At 49.4% G+C, this 16394-nt stretch overlaps 1 protein-coding gene across 2 annotated transcripts in view; it reads left to right on the top strand.

The window, feature by feature from the left end:
• The window catches only part of POLR1A (RNA polymerase I subunit A), a 55026-nt gene that overhangs the window by 2822 nt on the left and 35810 nt on the right, over positions 1 to 16394 (top strand). For both annotated transcript variants that reach the window (XM_031949790.1, XM_031949791.1), the window contains exons 2-12: positions 771 to 975; positions 1397 to 1546; positions 2314 to 2421; positions 2529 to 2614; positions 2769 to 2881; positions 3986 to 4078; positions 5739 to 5844; positions 6131 to 6314; positions 13912 to 14082; positions 14177 to 14299; positions 15711 to 15941. In XM_031949790.1, coding sequence (XP_031805650.1) covers positions 771 to 975; positions 1397 to 1546; positions 2314 to 2421; positions 2529 to 2614; positions 2769 to 2881; positions 3986 to 4078; positions 5739 to 5844; positions 6131 to 6314; positions 13912 to 14082; positions 14177 to 14299; positions 15711 to 15941 — 1570 coding nt within the window. The remainder of the gene's footprint in view (positions 1 to 770; positions 976 to 1396; positions 1547 to 2313; positions 2422 to 2528; positions 2615 to 2768; positions 2882 to 3985; positions 4079 to 5738; positions 5845 to 6130; positions 6315 to 13911; positions 14083 to 14176; positions 14300 to 15710; positions 15942 to 16394) is intronic.

Below are 16394 nucleotides of genomic sequence, written 5' to 3'. Positions count from 1 at the left end.
TTTGCTTGTTAGCTGTTATTTTTCCTATCATGCAGAGGATCCCTGGGAACCTGTATCCTACCTGTGGGCCCATGTCCATAAAGAGAAAAGGGGAGGAATGGGGAGGGGGCAGAGGGAAGGAGAAAGGAGGAAGGAGGAAGAGTGAAGGAGGGCTTGGAAGGAAGCTTGGCTATCGAGGCTGCAGTAATGTTGGAGAGCAAAGTAGGAACGGGCTAATGGCCAGCTGGAGACACTTTGGGTAGTTTGCTGTACTGCGGGCTTGCTCTGTTTGAAAAAAACCACATGATGGAACCTCTTCCCTTAATCTGCTGTAAACCGGGGGCATTGTATCCTTGGGACACCAGCAGGGTATCAGCAGCCATTGGGCACTCCCCCTGCTCCCCCATTCTGCAGATGAGGAAGCTGTGGTTTGCTCAGTTATTACAGGTAACATTGGACTCGGGTCTTCTTCACTTAATGCTGTATCCATGGTTCCACCGGATTGAGTGACGTGCTTGGTGTCCCTCACAGCATGTGAGATACAGAGTAAATCTGGGTGGGATGAATGAGAGCAGCTGGTTTACAGGTTTATGTGGTGGGTTTCCTCAAAGCAAGGCACACCTGCCCAGGAAGATGCATTTTGTTGGGAGGGGGCCAAGGGCAGACCCTCCCAAATGGGGTACTGATCTACACAATCAATGTAGCAATTAAGTCCTGTCGGTGTTATAAGTAGCAGATAGTTCATCTTAAACTTCTGACCTGGAAAACATTGGTCTTGGCTTTGTCTGCAGGAAATTAAGCGTCAAAGCCATCACAAACCCTCGCTATGTGGACCACGTGGGGAACCCCTCAGTGAACGGTCTCTACGACTTGTCCCTGGGACCGGCCGACTCCAAGGAGGCGTGTTCCACCTGTGTGCAGGACTTTGGCAGCTGCCCCGGGCACCTGGGCCACATCGACCTGCCCCTAGTTGTCTACAATCCTCTGCTCTTTGACGTACGTATGTCCAGCTCTGCTGTTGGGGTGGCTGGCAGGCAGGCTCTTGGAGCAAAGGGCCAGACCTGGCTGAAGCCTTGGCTGTGACCCTGGATTCCAAGTCAGGGGATGGGCAGACCCCCTCTCTGGCCCTTGTGTGGCCTCCAGGGCCCCTCCTGACTCCAGACAGGAATCCCCTCTCTGCTTTGGGCTTAGATGCCCTTTATTTCCTGCTGAATCCCACCCAGCCCATCCTTGTAAAAGACAGAAGACACAGAAAGAGAGTGGTCTAGCTACAGCCAGCCACTATCACGGAGCCTGTTGGGCGTGCCATACCCAGAACCTTGGCTCCCCCCTGGAGGAAGGGGGCAGCCGGGGCATGGGCCCCCCCCTACCCCCCCAGCCTTGCCCATTAACATGGTCTTCTCCCGTCATCCTTCAGAAACTCTACCTGCTGATCCGGGGCTCTTGTCTGAACTGCCACCTGCTGACCTGTCCCCGGCCGGTGGTCCACCTCCTCTACTGCCAGCTGCGGGTGCTTGAGGTCGGGGCCCTTCAGGGAGTCTATGAGCTCGAGAGCACCTTGAACAGGGTAGGTGGGCAAGTCTGTCCTGGGGCTCAGGAGAAAGCCTGACCTGGAGAAGGAGCCCCTGGGGGCCTCAGCGGTGCCCTGGGAGGGCAGGGGTCTGGAGGAACAGGGGGACATGGTGGCTGCCGTCCTTGGCCAGGACGGGTACCAGATTGACCATATGGAGCAGACCCCTTTCACGTTCTTGTTCTCTGCCAAGATTCTGAGATTTTGCTTGTCCTCATCCCTAGTGAGGCTTCAGAGCAGGCTGTGATGGGGGGGGGGGGGTCCCTCTCTAACAGGCTGCAGTGGGGATCTCTTGCTAACAGGCTATGATGAGGAGCTCCTCTATAAAACAGGCTGCGATGGGGGGGTCCCTCTCTACCAAGCTGTGATGGGGAGCTCCTCTCTAAAGCAGGCTGCAGTAGAGGGCCCCTCTGTAAAGCAGGCTGTGATGGGGGGCCCTCTCTAAAACAGGGGAGATCTGGGGCTCTTGTTATGACTGCCAATCTGGGCCCCCCCCCCCCCCCCCCACAGTCACAGAGTGAGCCTGTGAAGGTCTTCCTTCAGACACGGGAGGGGGCCCCCGGAGCCTCTGGCATGGCTCTGCCTTAGTCCAGGACTTGTGGGTCTGGGCTCTCGTGGTCGTATGTGTCATGGTCATTCTTGTGAGTGGCCGGGCTGTCCCGACCTGAAGGGCCGGGGCAGCGGTCGGGGCTGCAGAAGGCCCGAGCAGTCTGATGGGGAGGAGCGGAAGGGCTGGGACCACTCGCCTTCTTTTGCTTTTTTAGTTTCAAGATGAGAACCCCAATGCTTCCGTCTGCGAGATGCAGGAAGAGCTTGAAGAGCACACTCGAGCCATCCTGGAGAACAATCTGCTGGGGGCCCAAGGATCCCAGGTGAGGGGGGGAACAGGTCTTACCCAGGAGCCAGGCCCTCCGCGCCACCTGCACAGGCAGGCCACCTTCACCACGGGCTCCTCTGGAAGTCCTTTTGTGTCTTTCAGGTGAAGAACGTTTGTGAGAGTAAGAGCAAGCTGATTGCCCACTTCTGGAAGGCACACATGGCTTCTAAGAGGTGTCCCCACTGCAAGTAAGTGGCCGGCAGCTGGCCTCCCGCCCCCCACTGCTCCCACTCCTGCTCCTGCCCCTCCCCACTCCAGCTCTCCCCCTATCCCGCCACTCTCTCCCTCCCCCTTTTCCCCCTCCCCCGATCTCCTGGCCTCGAATGCGCTCTCTTCCCCCAGGACTGGGAAGTCGGTGGTTCGCAAGGAGCACAACAGTAAGCTGACCGTCACCTACCCTGCTGTGGTTCACAAGAAGGCCAAGGGCACCGAGGACAGGGCCAAGACTGCCCAAGGTGAGGCGCCCCGCTGCCCTGGAGGGAGTGGGGGGCTGCGTTCCCTGCTTGGGGGGAGGGAGCTGCTGAAATTGGGGAATTTGGGTGAGCCTTCCCCTCCCTGAGTGTGCACGAGCACGGGGGTGTGCACGTATGAGCTCGGGCACCAGCCTGCAGCCTGTGGGTGCTGCCAATCCCACCCCATCCCTCCAGCACAGTCCCAGGCCTTGGACCTCATCTGCCATTGTTTATCCGGTGATCCCCTGGTCTGGGGGGGGGGGGGGGGGGGCAGCTGACCTCACTCCCCGGTGACCCCGCCTGCCCCTGCACAGCCCTCCCCCATATCTATGTAGACTCTGCAGCTTGTCTGTAGAGAAGAATGAAGAAAGCCGTTATTAAGCACTTAACCTAAGCCAGGCACCGCAGCTGGTAAAGCAAGGCCGGCCCGGCCTCTGGGACCCCGCCTTCTACTGGGCAACACCCAGGCGAGGTCCCTTGGGGGTCAAGGTTCAGAAGAGGTGACGTCCGGTCATCGGTTCTGAAGTTGGACCGTGCCAGGGGTTCTGGACTGCCCGGAGGGGGCGGGCACATCTGGAAGCTGGCAGCTCTGTGCTCAGCCTGGGAGTCCTGAGTGTGGGAGAGTGAGGGGCAGCAGACACAGAAGGGGGATGAGGAGGTCAAGCCGGGCACATGGGGCTTCAGACTGTCCCCAGAGGCGCCCTTCATGGTGATTCCGAGGTCCCCTTGGCCTGGGTATGGTTGGCATTCTGCCAGCTGCTTTTGGTTAGAATGGTGCGACAATAGTCTGCTGTGAGCTCAGTGATCTCTGGCTGGGTGACGACTGCTCCCACCCAGAAGTCACCCTCTTTGTCATGTCTGTTTGCTCTTTTTTGGAAGATCTAGTCAGTCTGGAAGTGTATGGGCTTTATCTTATCTTGAGTCGTTTAAAGAGACGAGCCCCTTGGGAATTCCCCGGGGGTCTGAGCTGGGGGGATCCCTGATAGAACCTGTTGGACGGCCCGACAGCACTGGAGGATTCAAAGTGAGGAGGGAGAGATGGAGAGAAAGGTGAGGGCGTGTCAGGCCCAGACTTCTTCCCACTGATGTCATTCCCTACTCTTGCAGCTCCAGAAATCGATGAAGCCCATTTAGGGAAGAGGGGCTACTTGACGCCCAGCACTGCCCGCGAGCATGTCTTGGCCCTTTGGGAGAACGAAGGTAATCTGCTCTCCAAGAGTCTTAATTTGCTCATTTGCTTACCAGTGACCATTGCCGTCCTCCACCAAGGTCTGTCCCTTGTGTTGGATCATCCTGAGCCGAACAATTAGCCCCTCGTTGTGCTCGCTGTGTTCTGGGAGTCTTTATTCTGGAGAATAACCTAGATTTCTCTAGCTCCTTTCTCACCATACCAGATCACTCTGATGTAGTTTGTGCAAGTATTATTTCCCATTTCATAGAAGGGAAGACCAAGGCCTACAGAAATTCAATGACTTGTCTATTAAATAGCCAATAAGGGTCAAAGCTGGGATTGAAACTTGGCTCTCATGAGTTCTAGGACACTGCTCTTCTCACTCTTCTGAAAAGAGTGCTTATCGATGAAACATTGGAGGTTGACTATTAAAAATGTAGAAATATAAAATATTTAGAGAGGTGGGCACACTTTGCATAACATGCTTATTATTGCTCTAAAACTCTGCTTGTAATGTTATTTGGCTTATCATCTATTCTTCCTGTGCCTCCTCAACAGAATTAATGTTTCTGTAGAACTAGTTAATGAGTGAAATTAATGTGAAAGCAAAGGGAAAACAAACAAATAAGATAAAGGCCTTTTAATTAGCAGTTCAGGATGAGAGCATTGAATCTGGGCCAAATTCTGGCTGTCACCGTGAGACCTTGGATAAGTCATTTCCAATGTCTGAGCCACAGTTTCCCCATTTTTAAAAGGAGAATTGGACTATTGGATATGTATCATTGAAGGTAAGCTAATGTTAGTACATAAGAGGTCACTTGATTGAATAGAATGTTTCCAGTTTTAAACAACTCTCCAGTTTTTTTGGGGGGGAGGGGTTGCTTTTTGATCATTAGACTTCTAGTTCAAAGTTCTTGCTCACGTTATATCAGGTATTTTTAGAATTCATTGTAAAGAATTTCTGCATTTCTTGAAATAGTTTTGTGGTTCTGATACTTTTTTTATATTGCTTATGTAAATCCTAATGGGGAACTATTCTTGTATTTCTCATGTGAATCCAGCTTAATTATGACAAATTATTTTCTGGCTATATTGCTTTAGTCCATTGTGATAGTTTTACTTAAAATTTTCATGTCAGTATTAATTGGTAAAATTGGACTATAGTTTTCTTTTTCTGCTTTGTCTTTCCCTTGTTTGGGTAGCAGGACCCAAAAAAGTTTTGGTAAATGCTTTTAATCACTCTTGAAGAATAATTTAGTGTCATAAGACACGAATTGTTCTTTAACTATCTAATAGAATGTACTTGAGTTGTTTTTTTTTTTTTTAATGTTGCTTTTATGGTTTATTTGATTTCTTTTCTGAAGTTGACTTAAGGTCTATTAGTTGTAGTATTTTACATGTTTGTAGACTATCAATTTTCTTTGAATTCTTAATTTTTATTGCTATGTACATTTGTAAAGTAATTTCTGATAGTTCTTTTTATTTTCTCTTTGCTTGTTGTGAATTCACATTGATAATTTGATTTAGGCAGCTTTTCTCATGTCACAGCAGTGAGATTAAACATGTGGCCATTAAGCTCATTAACCCACTTTCTCAGTTGGCTCCTTTATAGAAATTATTGATTTTTTTTTTTTTTTATGTTGTTGCCCTTCTATTTAGTTTACTAAGTTTACTTGTTTTCAATCACAGGTTTCTTTCTGAAGTACCTTTTTTCCGGAGTAGAGGAGCCTGGCATGGAGTCCAAATTCAATCCAAATATCTTTTTTTTGGATCTTGTGGTGGTGCCGCCTTCTAGGTAACCCTTAATTCCCTGTGTAACAGCTTGGAAGGATTGATTGGTGCCCTATCACTTGGAGGGAGGGATGTATGATTCAGGTGAGGGGAGAATGGCAGCAGGCCTCTCCAAGGATTGTCCCCCAGGTCAGTAGAGAGCTAGAATAAAGGAGCCTTCCATTCTCTGTCACTCTGTCACTCCTTTTTGATCATCTGGGAGAGGAAGGCAGAGTAGTTTGGTTGCTTTTTCAATAACAGGTGAGAGGGGAATTTCTTCCTGGCTGTTCTAATCTTGTGTTGCATTGTAGGTATCGCCCTGTCAACCGCCTCGGGGACCAGATGTTTACCAACGGCCAGACAGTGAACCTGCAGGCTGTTTTGAAGGATGTGGTCCTGATCCGAAAGCTTCTGGCTCTGATGGCCCAAGAACAGGCCCTGCCCAGTGAGGGCATAGGAGCGACAGAGAAGGAGATCCAGAATGGCTCCCCAGAGGTACCGTAACAAGGCCCACATTCAGGACTAACTCGGGGCTGTCTGGTGAACTGCTGAGACAAAAAAGCTGTTGGGTAGTGAAAAAGACATCGGGACAGTTTTGGAGACTGGCGCCGGTTGTTTGGGCTCTGAGTTGGACATCGGGCCTTGGCAGAAAGAGCCTCATGCTAGGCTGGGGTTCTGGTTGTGCTCAGATCATTTGGACTGACATTTATTGAGCATTTACTCGGTGAGAGCCGCCAGGCCATGTCAAGGCGAGGCACGTTGTGCTCAACCCTAGAAGCAGGATTAGAAAGTAGGTTTCTTCTAGTTCTCTAACGACCTATAATGACCCGGTGTGTGGATTAGGAGCCGATTTAAGTCCCATGTTGTCCCCGACCCTACTTCTGGGCCATCCTCTGGCCTGTATGAGCTCAGGGAGAATGCTGTCCCTGGGCAGGAGGGAGGGCTCCCTGGGACCTGCCTATCTGGGACCTACTCGCATGTTCCTGGCATTCACTTTGCCATTCTCTCCATGTGCATTGTGGCCATGGTTTTCCTGACCTAGTCCACACAAATCTTTCCATGTTTTCTGAACGTTTTTCTTAGTGTGCAATAATATTTCATGGCCTTCACATGCCATAATTTGTTTTAACTTCTCTTCACTTGATGAAATCTGCTTTATTTCCATTTCAAAAGACTCTTGCTGTGAAACATTCCCAAGTATGTGGGACCTTTCTTTCTGTCTTTGACCTCCTTGGCTTTTATGGTTAGAAACAGGATCTCTAGGTCAAAGGCCACAGATTTTTTTTCCTTCTATAATAATCATATGAAAAAATGAGTTCTTTTAGTCATTTTAGTAAATAAGAATTTTCTTTTCTGAGTTCAGAAGAAATTAGCTTCTCAGAAATCTGTTTACTATTAGTCATGCGATCGAGGGATTTCCTGTTTTGTGAGAATATAATGCTAATAGCGCGTATTTATGTAACAGTTGAAAGTCTCAAGCTCATTTTAAACTCTGTATCATTTACTCTCTTGGGTTCATCTTGTCCAGCCCCTTCATTTTACAGATGAAATGATAGCACACCTCCCCCACCCCCTCCCAAATTTTTTTTTTTTTTTAATTCCAACAGCTTTCTTTTCATGTAAATCAGCATAGTAAGTGAAAAAAAAACCTCACTGGACATCTAGTTCCCTGTTTTGATCCCTCCCTCCTTTCTCCCTCCCCTCCTCACTTAGCCAACATTTACCAATCATAGAACACTGGGCTAGACCCTAGGAAGTTCAGTTAAAGCACGGGCCTTGCCACAGCAGATGGCTTCATTAGTTTCTTTCAAAAATCAGCTGTTCTGGAGGATGGTGATCTGTCGGGAGGATCAGATGGTCTCCGTTTATTTTCTTTAAGAAATTAGATTTTTTTTTTAACATCTCTCAGCAAACACAAATATTACCGAAACATGAGAAAGATTGTGAGTGAGTGTACACAAAACCAGATTTGGGTTTTTCATTGACTTTTTTAAAACAATTGCTACATATTAACTCTTACCAAGCTAGAGAAGTGAGGACATTCTGTTTGTGGGTCTCTGTTAGAGCATATTTTTGTTATTTACTGTATCATTGTATGTCACTGCACACTTATGCTGTCGTGGCATTCAAAGTTCTGTGCCAAAAGGAGCTTTAGGGGCCAACTTTTGGTTTTACAAATGAGGCAACAGGCTGGGAAGTAGGGAAGGATGTTAGGGTCCCACACGCTCAATCCGCATGGGATTTGGACCACCCTGAATCTAGGGCAATGGGTTTCTTCCCACTGTCCTGTTGTTTTTTTGCTTCTAGTTTTTTCCTCTATTTTGCCTTGTTTCATACACATTTTCCCACTTCTGGATATTCTTCCCGTTTGTCCTTATGTTATTTCATCCAGCACTGATGCCCCGCTATGGCCCATCTGTGCAGTTTCTGGTGTTTGGCTGGTAAGCGTCGCGCTGCTTTGTGTCGGTCTTTTCTCCTCTCCAGGAGCCTTAGGAGGAGGGTCCTGCTGGGAGCTGGCCTGGTCTGCACAGTGAGGACTGGATTAGACCAGGAGTTTGATTAGTCTGGGTCCCTTGGGCAGGCTGGAGACGCCTGCAGACCCCTTTGCAGAATTAAAAGAAAGCTCCTTGGTTGAAGGAGAGACTGAATCTTAGTTAGAAGGTAGTGAAAATAAAAATGTAATTCTTGATGTTTAAAACGTATTTCTTTTTTTTTTTTTTGGCCATCTAACCTCACAGACTCCCTTGGATGTATCTGCAGACCCTCAGGGGAGGGAAAGTTTGTAGATCCCAGGTTGAGAACTCCTACTGGGCGAGATTCCTCCAAGTAATGTTATTTTGTGGTTCTACAAGCAGTGGCAAAATGGGCCCCGAGTTCTGTGAAACGAGTGTTCTTGAAGGGTTTTAATTGTCATGACCCCAGCTCACCACAAGGTGGAGCCCATTGTCTTAGTGGAATTCGGGAGCCTTTGGGGTTGTCAGGACCATTGGCCCCTCAGCTGTGCCTCCATAGGGTGACTCCTCAGCCCCTCCTCCCCAGAGTGAGGCCTGGCCACTCACTTATACCCCTCCCCTTTAATGCCCCTCAGCCTCTCCCCCTCAGCTGCACCCCCCTAGGGTGACCCCACCCCTCAGCCCCTCCCCCCAAAGTGATGCCCCAGTCCCTCAGCCCTTCCCCGCCAGGTGACTTCTCGGCCCCTCGGCAGGCCTTGCCCACGTGGTCCCTCGCTGAGCCAGGCTCTGGGCCTCTGGGTGCTGCAGGCCATGAAGTCCATTCCATGTTTGCAGTTTAGCTCCCTGTGTGTCTCGTCTTCCATTGAAAGAGGGTGACCGTCTGCAGCTCCCGGGTCCTCCTTGGGGCCAAGGCCTGCCACAGGCCCTCCAGAAGTCAGGGAGGCTGCTCCCGGTGCCGGCCAGGCTCTGAATGCCCTGCTGTCCCAGAATGTGGCTCTCCAGGCATCTGGTGTGACTTTGGGAGAGCAGCCTGGCCCAGGGGAAAGGGGGCTGAGCACCAGGGCCTTTGTCTCTCGCCTCAGCTGTTTCTCTTTGGCTGTCTGGGCTCAGGGGACTCGATCTGCCACTCTGGGGTTTGGGGGCAAGTTTGCCACTGCACACTTTTGGCTCATGGAGTTTGGGGCTCCTCAGTCTTCTTTCTGACTATATGAGCGTGGAACTTTGCTGTTGAATTTTGTCCTAGGGCTTCTGGTCCCTGATGCCATCAGCCCTTTGCTCTCACCTTCACCATCTGTAGGTTTGGGAAACTGGGTCCACTTTCCCTCTGTGCCTTCATCAGGGCCAGTGGTGCAAGTGCCACATGGTGACAGCCTCGGGCCCCTTTGGCAGAGCCTTCCTTCCAGGTGGTCGTCCCCTCGGTAGTCCGGACTTGTTGGGTCATTGGCCTGGGCCTCTCCATCTGACCCAGAAGGACACCAGGAGAGACTTTCTGCAGGCCCTGCCAATAAACACATTCTGGAGTGCCTGGGATGGACAGGCCCAGTCAGGAAGTTCTGAGTTCAAATCTAGCCTCAGGTACTTATTAGGTGTGGCCCTGGGCACATCATGACCTCGATTTTCATATGCCTTGGTTTCCTCAACTGTCAGATGGTTATAACAGGAGCACCTACTGGACAGGGTCTTTGTGAGGATCAGACAAGAGAAGTAGGTAAAGCCTTCTGGCACATGGTGGGGGTTTGCTTATGTCACTCCCCAATCCCTTCCAGAGATCACTATTTCTTTTTCTAAATGCTCCGAAATCAGTGCTTTCATATTTCTGTTGTAGAATTTGCCTTGAAGTCAAGTCAAGTTTATTGGTTTGCACTTCAAGCAATTCCCTTCGCTCACCTTTTTGAAAGCTTTGTGGTCTTTGTCCGTCTTTAGTCTTTTTTTTTTTTTTTTAGCATTTCTCTGTGATTTTGTCGAGGTCATTCAGTGTTCCAGCAACAGATTTTCTAATTCTTTCAAACTGGTGACTTGAAATCATTGAGGATGGCAGCTAGCGTGCCTTCTCATCCTTTCTTTATTTGTAATAGTTTTTAATTCCCTGTTAATCCATTTACCTTGTTCTGGCTGAAGATCATTTCCCCTAGGTAGGGGCAAAAACAGAAGCAAAAGAGGATGCTGTTTCTATGGCAGCCAGTGAAATCCTTTTAATTTGGCTGAAGTCTGGGAAGCACTTTTTCCCTGAGACAGTTGGGGTTAAGTGACTTGCCCAGGGTCATACAGCTAGAAAATGTTAAGTGTCCCAGGTCAGATTTGAACACAGATCCTCCTGACTTCAGGGCCGTTGCTCTCTCCACTGTGCCACCTTGCTGCCCCAAAGCCTCCTTCTTTAATGTCACTTAAATACCAGAGCTTCTTCTTGACCATTCAGGGGTGAGCAGAGTCTTGGACAAGCCCAGGTTTCACCTGCCTACAAAGAGTGCTTTAGGGACACGGTGGTGAGTGGCCTGGCCCTTTACCCTGGGTCTGCAGCCTCTTCCCCAAAAGGCCCGGTCCTTCCTCTTTCTTGCTGGGTGAGAGCATAGTCCCCCCCTTCCAAGCCAAGGGCCTTCTCATCTTCAGTCTCCCCCTCCCCCATTCCTTCCCCGCCTCTGTCCTCCCTCCTCCCCCTCCATATACCCCTCCTCCCCTACCCCCACCTCAGTTCCCTCAGTAATTGAGGGCGAGTCATGCTGCTGCCCTTCCCTGGATGAGATCTGACTTTGCCTGTCTTGTTCCCCCCCCCCCGCCCCCCACCACCATTAGGCTCCTTAGCACTATACACTCCCTCCACTCCCACATCTTTTCCCTTTTATGAAAAGAGATGGTGCCCCTGTGTACTAGGTTCAAGAGATTCCCCATAAATCACTTAATTTCTGGAAGTTGTCTGTGACCAGATTGTGTAATCTGCATTAGTAGAAGGAATTGTTCCCTGGGACTTCCCACAGGTGCTATCCAAAAAATTTATTCTCAGATCTTTCCTGTAGCCTGCTCCCTCTCTTTCCTAAGTCCTTTGGAGACTCTCTCCCAAGAGACCAGGGAGTGATTAGTAAGTGTTTGCCCACTGATTAGTGGACAGCCTCCTTTCACCTGCTCCTGGGATGTCTGGGTCTCCCGAGGCCCTTTCCCCCAGAAACTGAGGGCCGTTCTTCTGTATTTCCTCAGCTAACTCCCCTAGCTCTCCCACTCCCACGGGCCTTCCCCCATGGTCACTAGGTGGTGCTGTAGGACCACACCTGGATGGGTGAACTCCTGTCTGAAGGGATACAGAAAGAGCTAAGATGCTGCTCAGGTGCAAGAAGCACCTCTTAAGGGACCTTCACACAGCAGCGGCCTTTCCTGGATGGGCCAGGACCTTGTGCATGCTCACATCATTCATGTCATGTCTTGCCTTGTCTTACTGCTGTGTTTTGGGTAGATTGGGTACCCAATGTTCCCTTGCTCTATTAATTAGCCAGTACCAGATTTTGATGTTTACCACTCTAATACAATTTGGGATTTGGTATAGTGAGACTACCTTCCTTAACATTTTGTTTTCCATTAATTCCCTGGATGTTCTTGATGGTTTGTTCTTCCTTCTTTTTTTGGAATTTTATTGGTATGGCACTGAAAAATTTAATTTATGTAAAAGTACCATTTTTCATTATATTGGCTCAACCTACTCGTGAGCAATTAATATTTTTCCAGTTGTTCGCATCTGACTTTATGTGAAAATTTGGGTTAAAATTGTGTCCATATAGTTCCTGGGTTTGTCCTAATAGATTCCCAAAATATTATCTACAGTTATTTTAAATTGATTTCTCCCTCTCTTGCTGCTGAACTTTGTTACTAATAGGTAGAAATGCTGGTGACTTCGGTGGGTTTATTTTTATATCTGGAAACTTTGCTAAAGATTAATTATATTAACTAGTTATTTAGTTGATTCTCGGGTTCTCTAAGCATACAATTATATTTTCTACTAAAAGTGGTAGTTTAGTTTTCTCATTGCCTATTGTCTTTTAGAACAGTGTTGAATAATGGTGGTGATAATGGCATCCTTGTTTTACTTCAATCTTATTGGGAAGGTTTCTAGCTTATCTCCATTACATGTATGGTTGACTGATAGTTTTAGAGCGACACAGCTTATCATTTTAAGGGAAACTCCGTTTATTCTTATTCTAGTGTTTTTAATTGGAATGGGTGTTATAGTTCATCAAATGCTTTTTCTGCTTCTCTTGAGATAATTTTATGGTTTTTGTTAGTTTTCTTATGGATGTAGTCATTTATGCTGATAGTTTTCTTAATATTGCCCCTGTCCTGTATTTCTGGTTTAAATCTCACCTGATCATCAAGTGTGAGCTTTGTAGTTCATTGCTGTAAACTCCTTGCTTATATTTTATTTAAAATTTTACTTCAGTATTCATTAAGGAAATTGGTCTATAGTTTTCTTTCTCTGTTTTTGCTTTTCCTGATTTAGATATTAGCACCATATCTTGTGTCATAAAAGAATTTTGGTAGGATTCCTTTTTTCACCTATTTCCCAAATAGCTTACATAGTATTGAACTTAATTGTTCTTCAAATGTTTGGTAGAATTTACTTCTGAATCCATCTGGTCCTGGAAATTTTTTGGTAGGGAGTTCATTGATGGCTTGTTTAGTAGTTTTTAAGATGGTATTATTTGAATATTCTATTTCCTCTTCTGTTAATCTGGGCAATTTATATTTTTGTAAGTATTCATCCATTTCACTTAGATGGTCGGATTTATTGGCATATAATCAGGTAAAATAGCTTTTAATAATTGATTTAATTTAATCTTGACCAGTTGTAAATTTACTCTTTTCATTTTTTATACTGGTCATTTGTTTTACTTTTTTTAAAAATAAGTTTACCAGTGGTTTCTCTGTTACTCTTTTTCTTCACAGGTTCCTAGTTTTATGTACTAGTAAAATGATTTTTTGTTTTCAATGTTATTAATCTCTTAATTTTCTGGATTTCTGATTTAGTATTTAATTGGGGATTTTTCATCTATTCTTTTTCTAGTTTTAGTTACATGCCCAACTCATTGATCTTTTCTTTCTGTTTTACTGATACAAGTGTTGAGAAATATAAAATTTCCCCTGAGTACCATTTTGACTGAATCCATTGTTGCCATTCTCTAATGAAATTATTTGTTATTTCTTTGATTTGTTTTTTGGCCTATTCTTTAGGATTAGATTATTTGATTTCCAATTAATTTCTAACCTGTGTTTCCATGGCTTTTCATTGAATATAGTTTTTATGGCATTGTGGTCTGAAAAGGATGCATTTAATATTTCTTCTTTTCTCCAAGCAATTATGAGGTTTTTATGCCCTAATGCATGGTCCTTTTTTGTGAAGGTGCCTTGTAGACTTGAAAAAAAGGCATGCTCCTTTCTATGCCCATTCAGTTTTCTCCAGAGGTCTGTCGCATCTAGCTCATCTCCCCGCTTTCCCTGAATGTTTACTTTGTCCAAGTCTGTAACCTTCACTTTGTGCAAGCTTGAGACAAACTTTGGGGTGCAGTCAGAGGCTTGCCTTTTGGGGAAAGAGGGGCCCGGGCTTCTGACTTGGGGGCCCAGGCTTGTGGTCCCACGCTTTCTGGTTGGTCTCCCTCCAGGAGGCAGAGTCTTCAGTTCCGATGGATCGCTCCTTTCTTGCCACGATTCCGGGCCAGTCTCTCACGGAGAAACTGTACGGCATGTGGATCCGCCTTCAGAGCCACGTGAACATTGTGTTTGACAGCGATATGGACAAGTTAATGATGGAGAAGTACCCCGGCATCCGGCAGGTGAGTGGCTGGCCTCTCCCCGCCTCAGGCCCGACCTCCTGCAGGGAGGTGGGTCCGGTTCTCATCCATTGCCTTTGTTTGCTTTACCCAAAAGATCCTGGAGAAGAAGGAAGGCTTGTTTCGGAAGCACATGATGGGGAAGCGCGTCGACTACGCTGCTCGTTCAGTCATCTGCCCAGACATGTACATTAACACCAACGAAATTGGGATCCCCATGGTGAGTCAGGGGAACGTGGGGCTGCGGTGGGAGTCTTGTGCGCAGGATCTAAGAGGGCCGTGCAGGTCTGGGGGGTCTGCCCATACGGTTGGCGTCCAAGCCCTGCTGGGCCCTCTTAGCTCCTCCTTGGCTCCAGCCCACTCTCCACCTCCCAGAGCACATCCCTCTAGCTCCAAGCCTTTCCTGTCTGTAAAATGGGGACACGAGTAGCTCCCTCATAGTAACAGCCTTAGATGAGATCGGTTTGTGGGAGGCTCTGCAGGCTTCAGCACTTTGGAGAAGGAATTCTTGCCACTGGCTCTGCTGCCAGAGCCCCTGCGCACTGCATCCAGCTGGACAGCATATTTCTCCTTGTTGTGGTTGTGTTCCTGGCTTCTGTGCCCAGCAGGTGCTTTACAGGTGCTTGTCCCTGTCCTCCCCGAGGACGGGCCTGGCCCTCCCTGGAGAGCGAGGGCTAAGCTGATGCCTTGGTCTCCCCTGCGCTTCATCTGGCCTTCCCAGGGGGCTGGGAGGGTCACCACCCTTCTCATCATGGGCCCGAGCCTCAGACCCAGCTGGAGGGCGTTCCGGAGGTCCCCTGCTCCAAGCCTCTTGCCTTACCAGTGGAAAGCCCTGTTCGTGCCCCAGGCCACGTAGCTCATTCCCTAGTTGAGCCCCCTCATTTTACAGATGACGTGGGATCACGGGGGTCCGAGTGGCCAGCTAGCCCAATCCCCTCATTTTACAGATCGTGGGTCCCTAGGTGGGGAATGCATCAACTCACTTTAGCTCCCCAGGAAGGGGCCCAGAAGCAGGACCAGGGGTCCCCTCGGCTCCTCTCAGAAGCCGCCCTCGGTGGTCCGGGCCCCCATTCCCACTCTCTGCTAGCTTTCAATTCAGCAGTGCTCAGTCAGTGCCAAGCAGTAACCGCCGCTTGCCAGGGACTGGTGTCCCTCCTCCCCTGGGGCACTAATAAGACAGCAGTTTCATTCCCTCCAAGGAGAGCCCTCCTTCCTTCCTTCCCTGTTGTGCTCTGGGGTTGGTAGATGGTGATGAGCGGAGCTGAAGCCATCACGGTGCCATCAAGACCCAGCTGCCTCATCCCTGGGGGATATGTGGGCTCCTTGGGGGGGAGCCAGAGCTTTCAGAGCCCCGTGTCATCCAGGCCCCTGGGGAAGGAGTCCCTGTGGGAGAAAGTGAGGTGGGGGAAGGAGCCACGGGCATCCAGTCCCGAGACAGGGCCGTGGGCGTCCGGCCCCAGCTCCAGATTGTCCACACTCGGAATCTCCTCAGCTGATGTTACCTGCGCTGATCAGTCAGGGGGCCGGTTCCGTACAAAGGGGCCGTCCCCACAGCCCAGGGGGAGGGGGCCGCGGGCGGCAGAGGGTCCTGCCCACCCTTCCAGTGCCACGAGTCTTGTGTCTGTTCTCAGGTGTTTGCCACGAAGCTCACTTACCCTCAGCCCGTGACCCCGTGGAACGTCCAGGAGCTGAGGCAGGCCGTCATCAATGGCCCCAACGTGCACCCGGGGGCCTCGATGGTGATCAACGAGGACGGCAGCCGCACGGCGCTCAGCACCACGGACCTGACCCAGCGGGAGGCCGTGGCCAAGCAGCTGCTCACCCCCGCCCCTGGCGGCCCCAAGCCTCAAGGGGCAAAAGTGGTAAGTGCCAGCCGGCTCGGTCCCCTCACTTAGGGCCCTGTCACCCCCACGGGCAGAGCAGGAGGTGGGGCAAGCTTCCTGGGCTTTCTCCAACCCTTGCCCTTTGCCCTTTCCAACCTCCTGCTCCCCCGTGATCAGGCCCACCATACTGTGGGGCACTGGGGGGGGGGGTGTACTTTTGCCCACGGCTTTCCCCAGCCTGGGCACGTTGGGGGAACTCGGGAAACACTAGAGTGTGTCACATGAAATACAGAGGGAGCCGGGCATGGGGAAGCAGCTTAAAAAGGGAAAGGAAGTTCCTTGGGCCCCAGTCCAAGGGACTTGTAGGGAGGGACGAGCTTGGCTACCAGGGAAGCTCCATGAGGGGGGACTGCCCGCCCCTTGGTTCTGGATGTCTGGGCTTGGCGCTGTTGGGAAGGGGCTGTCCTTGTCCTGGAGATGGTGAGGGGGTGC

This window comes from Sarcophilus harrisii, chromosome 2 (assembly GCF_902635505.1).
Source record: "Sarcophilus harrisii chromosome 2, mSarHar1.11, whole genome shotgun sequence".
In the NCBI taxonomy this organism is placed as follows: domain Eukaryota; kingdom Metazoa; phylum Chordata; class Mammalia; order Dasyuromorphia; family Dasyuridae; genus Sarcophilus; species Sarcophilus harrisii.
Note: the sequence above shows the minus strand (reverse complement) of the source record. Positions and strands in the feature narration are given on the sequence as shown.